The sequence below is a fragment of the Rutilus rutilus genome (assembly GCF_951802725.1).
Source record: "Rutilus rutilus genome assembly, chromosome: 21".
NCBI lineage: Eukaryota > Metazoa > Chordata > Actinopteri > Cypriniformes > Leuciscidae > Rutilus > Rutilus rutilus.
Window position 1 is genome coordinate 24,287,532 of NC_140226.1, and position 15,678 is coordinate 24,303,209.

Sequence of the window (15,678 nt, forward strand, 5' to 3'; positions counted from 1 at the left end):
TCTGTAGTGCTTATTTTATTGACTCATGTGTGTATGATCTGAAAGCACTGATTGATTTTGAGTACAGGTGAAATGGTTTTGAAGCAATTGTTTGACTTTGCCAGAAGAGTCAATGGTTTTGTGAGTTTAGTTGGAAAATTTGGATTTGTGTTTAATGTTGTGAGAAATTGGGTGAAGGTCTCAAGAAATGTAGCAATTGTGAAAAACTGTAACCTTTTTGGCTTTTGGACAACTGTATTGTTACAGTGTTCAAGCGCTACAATATACAGATATTCAGTAGCCTACTATATAATATTCAGTACAATACTATACTTGCAGTGCATACAGTATACAATTTATTAACCTTACTACTCTAAGTTGCGATTTTTATACTTTTTTACGTAATTGCACTTTCTTTCTTTTTTTCTGTAACTATACTTTGGGTATTGTGTTCTCCATTTTTTATGTAGTGTCTAATGAATGAACTGTAGTGTCTGTAAATTGACTGATGTGTGTATGATCTGAAAGCATTGTTTTATTTTGAGCAACAGGTGAAATTGTTTTGAGCTGATTGTTTGATTTTGCCAGAAGAGTCAGAAGTTCTCTGAATGTAGGTTTTGAGAAAGTGGGTGAGGGTTTCGAAAAATTTGTTTTAGCAATTCAGAAAAACTGTAATAGGTAAACCAACAGTAAATCACTGTTATAAGGGGATATTTTATTGGTTATATTGTTTGAATTATTATTATTATGTTGGCTGCCACTTTATTTACTTTTTACATAGGCCTAAATATATCCACCATTGTTAGCGAAAGAAAGAAAGAAAGAAAGAAAGAAAGAAAGAAAGAAAGAAAGAAAGAAAGAAAGAAAGAAAGAAAGAAAGAAAGAAAGAAAGAAAGAAAGAAAGAAAGAAAGAAAGAAAGAAAGAAAGAAAGAAAGTGCTTGTGAGTGACACATTTTGTTAGCACATCCATATTGGGACAGTTCGTAAGAACACCGCCAGATGGCACTGTTGGAGCAAAGTTAGCTTTGAGAGCTCAATTTATTTGGATGTTTTAGATTTGTGCTTGAAATGGAAAACACGTTACACTTAGAATCAACTGTATTCAGTTAAAGGAACTAATAGGATATTCTCTACGTTTTAAGTAACATAATCAGTGTTCCCTAGCCGTTTTTGTCTTATGTAGGCCTACCACCTCAAGCCTATCAACACCCTTCATTATTACAAAGCTGAAACGTGTTCCTTTCAACTCATATTATTCTTGACATCAGTTATCATTGTCATTAATGTTAATTAAAAGTATTGCAATTCTGTGGGTAAAAACTGACTCAACACATTGGCTACATTTATAAAACTCACACACATTGCACATATTATTTTATTTTCTCTCTGTTAAAATTGACTAATTGTTTTCCTGTTTTATAGGTTTCACAAAGCAAAAGCGAAACTTTTCCAAGTATGTCTTGGAACCTTCTTTAGTCCCCCCTGCTGTATATTACACAATACAGTTTTGACTTTATGATTTGGAATCTTTTAATAGGTCTTTTGATATTTTTTAGATTTTCTGATCAGCATCACTTGTATTTTGCATTTTAGAGAGTTCATGATAGGTTACAGTAAACTAGGCCAGTGTTTGACTTTCAAAAATGTGTTTGCTTTAGGGGAGTCTATCTGAAAACACTAAAGGTCAATCTTAGGTCCCCATCAACACATTGGTAGGTTTCTTCCGGGATTTTTAGAGATGTCAGATTATGAGGTATTGCTGTATTGTATAGGCTGTTGATATTGTCTGGAACCTATAAGAAAGTCATTCGCATGACTCTGAATCATTGCTCTTTGGCTCAGTCCCCATTCTCTGCTGGACTTCTTTGAAACCTCCACATGGTTGAATCCTTATTTGCTCACTCTCTCCAAACGTAACTTTACCCAACCTCAACCCCCACCTCCAACAGCAACCCCTCCAGCCTCTCGGAGTTTGGATCAGTCCAGCTTGTTTTCTCAGAGTAATCACTGAAAATTACTTTTACTGCCCTAATGTACTCCTGAAACACACAAAATTGGTGCCCATTATTACAAATTGATCGTAAAAAGTCTGAGACTCACGCTAAGTAATGTTTAAAGAGGCCCTTGTACACATGACAGAACTGACAACGCCAAAGATTACGTGTCTTTACATATTAAGTGCAATTAAAAAGAAGGTGGATATTTCACCTTTCCACCTCACCTTTAAGTCGTACGGGCAAACGCTGCCAGAACCTCCCTGACAGGAATGACAGAAAGCCAGTTTCGTGACTCATTAGTCCATTTGGTTGTGATTTGCATTTCATTAATATTCCTCAAAGACATGTATTGGCTCTATTGTAACAATGCTGACTAATGAACTCCTAATGGTGTCAAATTTAACAGTCTTCTGACTGATTCCTTAACAGTTTTATTGATATTGGGGCAATCTGCTAATTACAGTAGAGACTATTGAATAAACAACCCAGGATTTCTGGACTCTGTTACAGTCAAAGGAAATAAACTTGATTTTGACAAACAGATATAAATCAGTGGCAGTGTGATAATGTAGAGATGAAACATCTGGAGTAACTTGATATAAAGGTAAATATGAATTCAAATAATGTATTAAAAATGATCCTTTATTTTGTCATGCTGATACTGAATATTCTGAATGATTCAGTTAAAATTCTGTTAATAACTTTAACAAACTTTATTCAAATTATGCTTTATTGTGTCATAGTTGCTATTAAACTTTGCTTCAGTTAAATCTTTATTTATCTTAATTAAAACATTTGATTAAAAAAAGAATCCCTTTTTGTATATATATATTGTAGGCCTATATATTTAGTAGCCTATGCTATTGAACTTCAAAAGTTCAATTTTAGTTGCAAATCAGTCTAGTGAGACCGAAACAACACAAGTGCCAATAATAAATATGAATCAATAAATATAAAAAATAAAATTTATTATTGTAGGGTATATTTTTCTCAGATACGGATTTAACAAAAAAATATCTTCAGTTGACCGTTCGCAAAGACCCGCCCCCTTTAGTTACTGTTGCTATGTCCGACAAGCCATGCTGCTCTGTTGCAGTGAAAAATACACCACACTGACAACGCGCTGACAGACAGGACAGACCAGGTTACTTTTGATATGAAACAAAGTATCACATTTCAAATTTGGTCATTTTTTTAAAGATATTTTAAACAATAAATACCGTTTTGTGTCTCTTTAATGTGTCTGACAGATCACTGTAGAGCCTCAGTTAAAGCTGCTCGTGAACCGATCATCTCTTCCTTCTAATTAATTTATAGCATCGAATAAACATGAATGAACATAAGAAGGAATGTTGTTTTAACCAAGGAAAGACGTCAGAACCGTTTTTCAAGTTCTCATCCTCCAAAATGAATCTACTAACTCTCCTGACTGCTTTGTCAGATGGCGGATTCGGCGGATGGCGGATTATGATTGGTCAGATCGCCTGTCAATCAAACTACCTGCGAAGTGTCAATTAAAGGTGTAGTTCACTTTAAAATTAAAATTAGCCCATGATTTACTCACCCTCAAGCCATCCTTGGTGTGTATGACTTTCTTCTTTCAGACGAATACAATCGGAGTTATATTAATAAACACCCTGACGCTTCCGAGCATTATAATGGCAGTGGATTGCAACCATCAGTTTGAAGTCCATCCATCATTAAAGAACTCCACACGGCACCGGGGGGTTAATAAAGGCCCTCTGAAGTGAAGCGATGATTTTGTTTAAGAAAAATATTCATATTCAACATGCTACAAAGTAAAATTCGAACTTCCGGCCAAACGGCCATACGCAGTCTACTTGCGTATAAAGCGCAAGTTAGGCAACTTGTGACGTCAGAAGTTGCGTAGTGTGTCATGGCGTAGCGTAAATATCAGCAGTACGTTGCATTACTCGCATAAGTTGCGCTTTACACTTACACAGTTTTAAGTATAAATATTTTTCTTACACAAACTCATCGCTTCACTTCAGAAGGCCTTTATTAACCCCCCAGAGCCATGTGGAGTTCTTATATAATGGATGGATGCACTTTTTTGAGCTTCAATCTGATGGTTGCAATCCACTGCCATTATAAAGCTCGGAAGCGTCAGGGTGTTTATTAATATAACTCCAACTGTATTCGTCTGAAAGAAGAAAGTCATACACACCTATGGCTTGAGGGTGAGTAAATCATGGGTTAATTTTCATTTTAAAGTGAACTACTCCTTTAATCTCTGTTGATGTCAAAGACATTAAGTAAGCATGTTCTTTAAGTCCCCTGAGAAACTGTCAAATAGCCACAAGGTTAGAAGGCCTTCACAAACAAAAGGCTTCCAAGCTTTGATTTCTCTACCAGCTGGCCCAACCAGAGCCTCAGCTCTCTGCCGGTGTCTCTAGCCCCGAGCACTCAGGCCAGCCAGACCGAGAATGATTTACAGAAGCTATGTGTGAGTCCACAACAGTGGAAAGGAGACCTGGTGGACCCACTATGATGGATGTCCCTTAACTGTGGCACGACTTAAAGGCATTTGAGGAGGACAGGGAGGAGGAGGGGGCGTGAGCTTCAAACACAAAGCACATCAAGCGCTTCATGTGTGAGTACAAGCAGATATCTGTAGACTTCTGAATTTGAAATGCATACATCTTAAACTCGAGGGTGTAAACAAAAAGATTGAGAAAGGGGTTAGCTGTTAAAGATGTAATAATTGTACAGTCAGCGAATTCTTTCATGACGATGTGAACTTCAGATGAGATCATCTTTCTTGTCTCCTCACGTTTGTTGGGTTGAATCTGATTGGGGAAACAGATCTAAACACCACTGCAATTAGAATCACCAGCCTGAAAAACTATTTTAGCTTCTACTTTGTGGAAAAGATGTACAATTGAGTATACTTTTTGATTACTTATTGTGGAACTAATACTTACAATATACTTAAGTGCAAACTGAATGCAGTGTTTTTGGACATGTAAATGCATGTAAAAAAAAAAAACTTTTTATTTGTTATTATACTTTAAATGTGTATTACATGCAGTTAGTTGAAATTAAGAGTATACTTTTTTTACATACTTAATCTTTATATTTAACTTCATAATTACTTCTTGTCTTTTAATGTATTGACAAGCATTTATGGTAAATTAAAAATGAATCTAATTTGTATTGAAACTTGTATGTCGTGTACATAAATATATTTGTAATTACACATTTGTAATGATGAAGTTGCAATTTAGTACATTTAAATATATTTACTTGAAATGTCATTTTGAATTATACACTGTTTAAATTCAAATCAAGTACAAGTTACGAAAATAACATTACAATAATGACACTGACATAGCCTGACATCTCATCTGACCACAGATACTGAATCAGGACAACGCGTTTTTCTCAGGCACTCTTTAATTAAACTGCGTCTGACAGAAGAGTCAACAGCTTTCGCACGTCTTCCAAAATAAAAGTCTCTCATTAGTAAAACATAGAATTACTTTTGATGTTGTTTCTTTGACTGCACACTCCAACCCACCAGTTGAGAAACACTGGGCTAAATGATACCATTGATATCAGATTGCATTTACTATTTCAGATTCAAATGTTATTAAAAGATGATCTTGACAATTCAGTCTTTCCTCATTCAAGTAGACAGGAGCTGTACTTGTATGCCTACCTACACAGAAAATAACTGCCGGGAGGCATAACCAAAATGGCCAGGTGAACTGCTTTAAAATGACTTTAATTATGCTCTCATAACTGGGACTGCTGAAGCTTATCCTGTATTAGCAGAGCCAATCTACACAAGTCAGAGGAGAGAGCTGAATCCTTTACAGAAATCTCTTGAAGTACCTCACGGCTTTACAAACACAAATGCAACATATTTCTAAACCACAAGCTCTGGTTTGCTTTTGGGCTACATATCATTTCCAGATGGAGGTCATGAATAAGAGTGATAGAAATAAGTTGAGTGAAACAGGAAACTAAAGAAACAAAATGGCAGGGAAAGAGCAGGGCGCAAAAACAATCCAGTCCAACGCCACACAACTGCCCGGCTGTCAGTTAAAACCACAGCAGCATAGAGCCCCACTATGAGACACTGGGAGGTAAGGGCGACAGGAATCTCTATGTGTCCTTACATTAAAAACAAACTGCAGAAATGTACTGTACATTTCGTGACTTATGCTATGGTGTGGGCGATGCAACTGTGATTCAGACTGCGATTCAAGAGCCAACACAAATAAAGAGGAAAAAAAGAGAAAACAGCCATAAGTTGCCAACATGTTCTTTCATTCTTGACATTGTAAAACATATGTAAAGCTTAGAGTGTGTTTTAGACACTGTAGTGTTTCCATCTGTGTGCTGTGATGCATGGTTATGTGAGTTTGGCCAAAAACAGCTACAATTCATGTCTGCCATTACCATGTCAGTATATACAAGCCAAGAAAAACACAGCAGAATCCAGAAATTTAATTGTAGGTTGAAAGGTTGTAAATCCCATTTGATGATCATTGTATTTTTTTGTACTTTAAAAACACAGCCACAAAATGAGTGTAGTGGCTTCACTGTAAGGGTCATTGACAAATAAAAGTGTACACAATAAAGAAAATAAATCTCTTAAAAAAACTAGTTTAAAATATGTGCCAAGACAAATGTAATATTTATATTGATGTTGATTTAATATGTGGTACTGAAAAACTTGTAGCATTAAAAAAACATGTTAATGTGAGTACACATCATTATATATACAGTCATGTGAAAAAGAAAGAACACCCTACTGAATTCTATGGTTGTACGTATCAGGACATAATAATAAAAAAAATCATCTGGTCCTAGGCAGGTCTTAAAATTAGGTAAACACAACCTCAGATGAACAACAACACATGATATGTTACACTGTGTCATTATTTATTTAACAAAACCTAGGCCAAAATGGAGAAGCCATGTGTGACAAAGTAAGTACACCCTTACTGCTTCTATAGGAATTAAGAGGGTAAGTAGCAGTCAGGCGCCGCTAATCAAATGTCTTTGATTAACTGATCATCAGCAAGTGTGAACAACTTTATAAAAGCAGACGTTTTGGCAGTTTGCTGGTCTGGAGCATTCAGGTGTTTAACACAATGCCAAAGAGGAAAGACATCAGCAATGATCTTAGAGAAGCAATTGTTGCCGCCATCAATCTGAGAAGGGTTAAACGGCCATTTCCAAACACTTAAGTCCATTATTCTACAGTAAGGAAGATTATTCACGAGTGGAAAACATTCAAGACAGCTACCAATCTTCCCAGGAGTGGACGTCCCAGCAAATTTTCCCCAAGGTCAGACTGTGTACTGCTCAGAGAAACTGCATAAAACCCAAGAACTACACCTCTGACTCTACAGGCCTCAGTTAACATGTTAAATGTTAAAGTTCATGGCAGTACAATTAGAAAAAGATGGGACAAGTATGGCATGTTTGGAAGGGTTGCCAGGAGAAAGCTTCTTCTCTCTAAAAAGAACATGGCAGCATGGCTTAGGTTTGCAAATTTGCATCTGAACAAACCTCAGGACTTCTGGAACAATGTTATTTGGATAGATGAGACCAAAGTGGAGATTTTTGGCCATAATGCACAGCGCCATGTTTGGCGAAAACCAAACACAGCATATCAGCGCAAACACCTCATACCAACGGTCAAGCACGGTGGTGGAGGGGGGATGATTTGGGCTTTTTTTGCAGCCACAGGGCATCTTGCAATCTTTAAGTCGACCATGAACTCCTCTGTATACCAAAGTATTCTAGAGTCAAATGTGAGGCCATCTATCCGGCAGCTAAAGCTTGGCCAAAATTGGGTCATGAAACAGGACTATGATCACAAGCACATCAGGAAATCTACAACAAAATGACTGAAAAAGAAAATAATCAAGGTGTTGTTCTGGCCCAGTCCAAGTCCCTTAAGGGTCTTTGGACCTTAAGAGAGCTGTGCATAAACAAATGCCCACAAAACTCATTGAACCGAAGCAACATTGCAAAGAATAGTGGGCCAAAATTCACCCAAAACAAGGTGAGAGACTGATAAAGTCATACAGAAAATAGTTACTTCAAGTTATTGCTGCTAAAAGTGGCTCTATTATTTAAAAGTGGCTAATTATTTAAGATTTATTGACCTTGACACAACCACATGTGTCTGCAGGGGTCCTCTCTATGATATCATTTCCTGTTATGTTTTTTTTTCTGCATGTTGCACTACAGCCTATGGTCACACCACATGAATTTGATTTACCGGATATAATTTTTGAAATATTAATAAGCAAGGAATCAATTTAGTTAAAATATATACAAATTAGAATAAAAGATGATACCAAACTACACTAAAAAATGCTGGGTTGTTTTAAACCAAATTTGGGTCAAATATGGACAAACCCACCCGTTGGGTTACATTTTTTAATTACATTTTTAATCCAATTATTGGTTTAAAACAAGCCAGCATTTTTTAGAGTGTAGGTCTGATTTTCAATTAATGAATTAATAATTTTCTTCTTCTTTATATCAGGACAGCAAGTCACTGAATGTATGAATTACATATTTAATGCATTTTAGATTTAATTATTAGACCCAAACAACCCACCTCACATTATTCTACCAACAGTTTGCATGGCGAGTGAACCTTTGGATAATTCCATCACTGCTGATTTACTCTACATTAAGTCATTCTCATATCAAGTGTTTCAGATAATGTAAAATAATTGCATAAGTTCTTATCAGTGGCCAAACCCCAGGAGCACCAGGGGAATGCAAGAGGGACAATGGCTCCCACCTAAACATTCCCTGCCCCTGAAACCATAGCTGGGCTTATCTGTGCATATCTATGTAGTCATGAATGGAAACCCCTAACTAGGGCAGATGGCAGCCCCATTCGTGTGCTAACAGCAGATTTACTTTAATTGTTCCTAATGCTCCTTTGTTTTGGGGCTTCTCCATGAGAAAGGGGCCCCAAACAAGCTGCATTTACATGTAACAATTAAACTATAATGACCCTGCAAGTGATTTATTGACATGCGTTGGAAAGGTTTTGTGTAAACTTTGCGCTTGGAGGTCTCTTCAGAAATGATTGCTAAAACACAAGCAGAGGAGAATGGAAAGGCCGACAGTTGATTTCACACCTGAAAAGTGAATTAACAGAAAGCACTGATAACATTAAGATGGTAATGCTGCAATGTAGTTATGGCAAAAAGGTTTCTGCTTACGTAATTGGAAAACTGTCCTTATAGCAATGAAAGACAAATGATTTTTTTTACTTGGTTTGTATTAAAAAATGAATAAAACAAAACAAAACACAGAATGTAGAACGAATATATCCACACAAATAACATTAATATCTCTTTCTCTGAAAGAAGAAAATGAACACACCCATGGGATGAAGTATGGCGTACTTCCTATATATATATATATATCAGTTAATACAGGAAAGACAATGGCTCCCACTAAACATTCCCGCACTTTTGTGGCTTCAGCACTTTTCCGCCTATTGACACGGTTCTCAGCACACACTGGCATCCAGCAAAACGCTGCAAACTTCTGGCCTCATTAACATCAAAGTAAATCTGTGAAAGAGCTTGTTTTCTTTTTCCTCCTGCAGGCATTAGCCAGTGTAAAATAGGCTCAATGTCCTTCCAGTGGACCATGCCATGTGAACGTAGGACAGGAGAAAAAGTTAGAAGGCTGTATTTTTCTTTCAGATTTTTTCAGGTCAATTATACCTGAAGGGAAATCCTTTTAAACGCTCCTTGGCAGCGTGTAGGATTGGCAGGGAGATCAAACAGCCATTGAGTAAGATGCCTATAAATATAACACATTCATTTGTCTCAAATTCCCCCCCGCCCCAGTTCCTCTGGCTTTCTCTTTCTCAAAGCACTGCTCCCGAGGCTTTAACCCTCCTCATGTACACTGCTGAGTTCACATCTGGAACCAGATGGCTGAAGCCACTTCTGAAAGCGGCAAGAAGTCGACCTGCAGACAAGTAAAGGCAAAGAGAGCCCTTGGGTTAGACACAGTCTGTTCCAGACAGACACAACGGTCATGTTTTCAGATGATTTATAATACTGAACAGAGGTAGTCACCGCTTTATTGAAGGCCTGCTCATCGAATAGATATTTATTTGATGTTTCAGAGGTTTTTGTGCAAAGCAAAACGGCCCTGAGGATTTATTGCTACCATTTTCCTTGTAAAACACATTCTTTCTCAAATAACACACTGCGAAAATCATTATTTTAATCATTATTTTTGGTTTACTTTAGAAGAAAATTTATGAGATATTTCAGATAATATATCTTGGATGAAGTTTATTTTTCATATTTAAATTGTGCCTGTCGTCATTATTTAAAGCATAAATCTAACAAAATTATGCTTAAAACATTTTTTAAATTAATTGCTAACTAAATTCAAGATACATTAACTGAAAAAAATTATCTGTTTTTTTAAATTAAATTTAAAACACTGTTTTCACTAAATTTGGAAAGGATTATATATATATTTTTAAACACACTTTTAACATAAATCTAACAAAATGTATTGAGGTTTATTCATAAAATAAGAACAGAATTGCCAATGGGCTATGAAAAATATTCCAAATATGAAACAATTAAAATATACACAATCTTGCAAAAATGTTTTACAAAATATGGGTAACACTTTACAATAAAGTTTCATTAGTTAACATTAGTTAACTACCATAGGTAACATGAACTAAGAATTAACAATAATTCTTCAGTATTTATTCATCTTAGTTCATTTCAACATTTACTAATACTTTATTAAAATCAAAGGTTGTATTTGTTAACATTAGTTAATTCACTGTGAATTAACATGAATAAATAATGAACAGCTGTATTTTTTTTATCAACTAACGTTAACAAAGATTAATAAATACTGTAACAAATGTATTCCTCATTGTTAGTTCATGTTAGTTAATACATTAACTAATGTTAACTAATGAACCTTCTTGTAAAGTATTACCAAAATGTATGTTGTTTTAAAGATGTTTAGATATTTGTACTAAAAGACAAGACAAAAACAATACTTTTTATATATTATTTTCTGATGTGATTGGGATCTGTTTTGAGTTACACGTGTCTTTAATTTATTTTAAACTCCAAGTAAAAAGATTGATTTTGGTTTGAGAAAGTATATGTCATTAAAGGAGAACTCCGGTCAATTTTAACATTGAGCTCATTTTTTTGTACATTTGGAGTGCTGTCAGTACAGAGAACAACGACAAAAATCGGGGTTGCCTACACCGTGTTATCCTCTTTTTAAAATTTGCACCCTGTTGACTTCAATGGGGCAAGTTTTAAACCTGCTTTTAGCCTCTTAACATCCTTGATGTGTCATTACAAGTGCACAGGTCATGTGAGTGATTCCTTCGGAGTGAACGCGGGTGAATCTGACTGCAGTAGATGTGAAAGATATTAATAAAAATGATGTTTATTCAGCCAGCGCACATACCTGTATTTACATCCTGTTTTCGGTCGAAGTCCACAGTAGTCGATTGTCGAGTTCACGCGCGTGATCATAGGTACTAAACCTAGGCGCGTGAACTCGACAATCGATTACTGTGGACTTCGACCGAAAACAGGATGTAAATACAGGTATGTGCGCTGGCTGAATAAACATCATTTTTTATATATTTCTTTCACATCTACTGCAGTCAGATTCACTCGCGTTCATTCCGAAGGAATCACTCACATGACCTGTGCACTTGTAATGACACATCAAGGATGTTAAGAGGCTAAAAGCAGGTTTAAAACTTGCCCCATTGAAGTCAACAGGGTGCAAATTTTAAAACGAGGATAACACGGTGTAGGCAACCCCGATTTTTGTCGTTGTTCTCTGTACTGACAGCACTCCAAATGTACAAAAAAATTAGCTCAATGTTAAAATTGACCGGAGTTCTCCTTTAAGTTGAGTGTCACTTTTTGCTTTACCAAAGAACAAAACTTGATTCTACTGTTGTAATCATGTAAGTGTAATCTAGTAGTCTAAAGCAAACACTGACCTGTCCAAGTTCGTTCGCTGCTGAGAGAGAAGCTTGTGCACTGTGGATGAGAACTGCAGATGAGCGCCGCCTCTCTGGCACTGTGCACAGACAGAACGCAGCCCTGCTGGTTGTAGGACAGCCTGCATCTGTATTCCATATTCGCAACACTCCTCATTCCTTTCAGGACAGCATAATCTGCACAAAGAGAAAAAAAAAGGCATCAAAACCATTCCAGGATCCACTCAACACTGTTGTAACACCCATCTGTAAAATATTAGCACGTTCAGAGACTTTAAGAGAAAAGAGTCCTCTCACAGTAGAAGTGGCAGAATCTCATGTTACTAAATGTGTGAGCGCACATGTGGGGACAACAAAAGAGCGGTGGCTCTGCCAAAATCTCAAAGTGTGGAAACTTTTTACAAGAGTTGCTGTGAACGCGTTTGGACATAAGATTTGAAGATTCTTTGACAACGCTGGGCTGTTTTAATGCCTCTGTGCAGGTTTATTGTGGCCATGTGATTGATTTACGGGTGTCAAAGAGGTAGCGAGAGTCTTATGGGGTACAAAACTTGCCCTTGAAGATGGATTGAGTTACACATGTTTTATGACTGAAGTACATCTTCTTTAAGGTGCCGTCAGAGACACATCATGCTGCGAGCTCTGGGTATATCTGGAATGCTTTTTTTCAGTAGTAATGATTGAATATGTATGTAATGGGAGCTGAAAACTGTTAAGAAGTATAATTCATCACTAAAACCAATGCATTACCTCTTGTTACTGATGGCGGCAAATTCTCCAGGTGCAGACCAGACTTGTACGCGTGCAAAACCTCTTCAAAGGCGACCAGGGTTTCATTAACGCTTTGCTTCAAATCCCCTGTGACCAGAATGTAAAATTAAGCTTTCATTATACAGCTACTTTTGCTGTGATAGCCAAGTTGAGTTCATCAAGATGAATTTCACAGCAAAACTCACCTGTGGAGTTCATTATTTGGTGAATAAGAGGTTTCACCAGTGGGGGAGCTTGATGAGGCAGCAGGTAGGTGAAAAAATACCTGGGGGGGAAAATAATGAATTCATATAATTCATCCGAAACTCTGGCAAGAACAGCAGAGTGGTATTCACGCTGCGAGATCAATATGCTACAACTGATTCCCTGACACTCAGCAGGGTGGAGAATTAATCATTACAGGCAAAGAGGGGAGAAGCTGTCCTGAAACTCCCCGCACCGACCATGACAGATTCTTGTACAACATCTCTTTTTATTATCTGCCTCAGACAATAAAGATGGAATGTGGGAAGTACTCACCTGTAGGCATTGTAGAGGTTCCTCATCTCGTTCAAGCCTTCACAGATTTTAGAGGGGGAACATCGTAGGGTGAAATTGCGGAGCGGAAACTGCAGCAGGCAGTCTGAGTCCTCCTGACAGGCTGGTTCTTGAATACTTGCATCATCCAAGTCTGTTAGCTTGAGTTCTCCTGATGCCATAACAAACTGTCGAGGCTGGAAATCCAGCAGGGCTACCGATCCCAGCGGCGAGTGCGTCAGGTATTGAAGAAGCCGCACTAAACCAAGACAGACCTGAATGCAAACACAATCAATAGTTACTAAAATGCTGTATTCATTTGTGAATGTCGATCAGGTTTTGTTACAAATTTTATGTTCAGGTAAAACCTATATATACTATTAAATAATTAGTATTATAATTACTATATACTGCTATTAAATAATGTAAATGGTTAGGTCATATGTTACCAATTTTATGAACCAATAAAACTTAAAAACTAATTTTTATAGATATTTAAAAAAAACATTTTTTTGTATAATAATATGATATTATATAATTTTTTTTATTAGATAGCCTACTGGTTTTACAGTCTTTCTGAGATACATTTATTTGAGAGACAACATTATATATAAAGCTTGTTTTCAAAGAATGTGTGAAAGTGTGTTTTGTCTCATGCACTGGTAGAATGTTTCACTTGTTTGTAACTTGTTTAAACTTAAAATGCGCATTAAAAACATAATATTTGCATTGTGAATAGCATTGATTTTTTTTTTTTGCACCTACATTTGATGTATTGTTTTACACCCGAATTTCCCTCGGGCATCAATAAAGTAAGTTGATCCTTCTATATGCACAACGTAAACTATATAAATCTGTAAATATGAACTGTAGTTTTACTAACTAGTCTTCACCATTATCCATAGTTTTTTCTTATATAATGTTTTAACACTGGATAGCATAGCAATGGTATCAAGTCACCTTTGAATAAGAAAGCGTAGCCACAGCTCTTTAAAAACAGAGGTGGATGAAACCAAACACCTTTTGAATAACTCTCGACCACGTGTTAAGACATTTCAGAGAATGTAAGGATGTCAAAGAGACACTCGATTACAGCCCTTTAGCTTAAACGCATTTGTCATCATCAGAACCTATCAAAAATCAAAGGCACGGAGTTTCAACACCTGCTTCTTGTACACCAAAGTGAACGTGAAAGAAAATACTCTCTCGCCTCGTGAAACTTGGCATCGCCCTCTCCCTCAAACAGTGCAGAGAAATTATCAGGGTAAAGAAGAGTAAAAGGATGGACATCTGAGACAGACATCTGTCCCTCGGTACTATTTGATCAGGCTCAGTTGGTATGGAGATGGGGCTCTAGTTAATCCACCCAAGCTGAAGAATTCCATCCACCCCCACCTCAGGTATGCCCTGTGGGGGGACAGTGGGTGGGGAATCTCTGATTAACACTCCATAGGAGGCCTGGGGGGTGGTGCTCTTACCCGAAAGCGCTCTTCCCAGGGGCTCTGCAGGAGCTGTATCATCTGAAGTGGCATCCCTTGCTCCAGAACTGTTGTGATGCCACCAACCAGAGCGCTGTCCTGACATTGACCTTTCAGCTGGAATGAACACAGAAGGTTCAGTGGATGGATAAACTGGGGCAAAATGCAATGTGTGGCACATATTAAACATTTGCATATCTAAAACATTACATAACAACAGCACAACCTGGAGAGTGAGTCCAAGTTATTGCATAAGGGTGATTTTCTTACCTCTACAATATTGGGGTGCTGCAGTTTCTGCAATAACACAATCTCCTTCCTCAGTTTGAAAGAAACAAGCTCATGACAGCCCTGTGAATCTTTAAAATCGTCCATGCACAATCTCATGTCAGTGCCCTGACGGTTTACGGATTTCAGCGCCACAAATAATCCTTGCGGTAACTCTGCTTTTAACACTGTTTTAGTGTAACCTGAACCAAGAAAGTCAACAGCTTTTATGCCACTAAGTTCTTCACAACCAATAACAGTTTTAGCGTTGATATAGTTTACACTCTCACTTGTGGATAAATGTGGATCCATAAACCCTTCTAAAGATTTTATATTATCAAATGTAATGTCCAGGAGCTCAAGTTCTTGTTGTCTTTCCTTAAGTTGTTGGAGTAATCTCTCGCGCTCTGGAGTTAAACCATCTGGGCGGGCAGCATCACCAAAAGGTTTGTTCTCCTGGAGACCAAAGTGCCATTTTTTCAGAAAAACGGTTAAAGAAAAAAAAAACAAAGCAAGAAGGAAAAAAGTACAAAAGGGATTCCTTGAGAAAGTCATGGTAAGTTCTTGTAAGTCCAGTCTGCACTGTCAAAATCCAACACGGTGTGTTCGGTCATACTTCTCTCTGGCACGGAC

General features: G+C 37.1%; 1 protein-coding gene across 1 annotated transcript; it reads right to left on the bottom strand.

Annotated features, from left to right (window-relative positions):
* Window positions 1-9,731: 9,731 nt before the first annotated feature.
* Window positions 9,732-15,678, bottom strand: pkdccb (protein kinase domain containing, cytoplasmic b). The gene is made up of 7 exons (XM_084393434.1): window positions 15,049-15,678; window positions 14,779-14,895; window positions 13,304-13,575; window positions 12,970-13,049; window positions 12,764-12,871; window positions 12,014-12,190; window positions 9,732-9,969 (listed from the first exon to the last, which is right to left on the bottom strand). The coding sequence occupies exons 1-7, from the start codon at window positions 15,598-15,600 to the stop codon at window positions 9,866-9,868; spliced, it is 1,410 nt and encodes a 469-aa protein (XP_084249560.1). The 5' UTR covers window positions 15,601-15,678; the 3' UTR covers window positions 9,732-9,865.

Excerpts from the sequence above, each read along its gene's own strand:
- pkdccb (XM_084393434.1), bottom strand. The coding sequence starts at position 15,600 with ATGACTTTCTCAAGGAATCCCTTTTGTACTTTTTTCCTTCTTGCTTTG. Across the intron at positions 13,576-14,778 it reads CCTGGGAAGAGCGCTTTCGG|GTCTGTCTTGGTTTAGTGCG; the intron begins GTAAGAGCACCA and ends GTTTGCATTCAG. Across the intron at positions 9,970-12,013 it reads CAGCGAACGAACTTGGACAG|GTCGACTTCTTGCCGCTTTC; the intron begins GTCAGTGTTTGC and ends ACTTGTCTGCAG.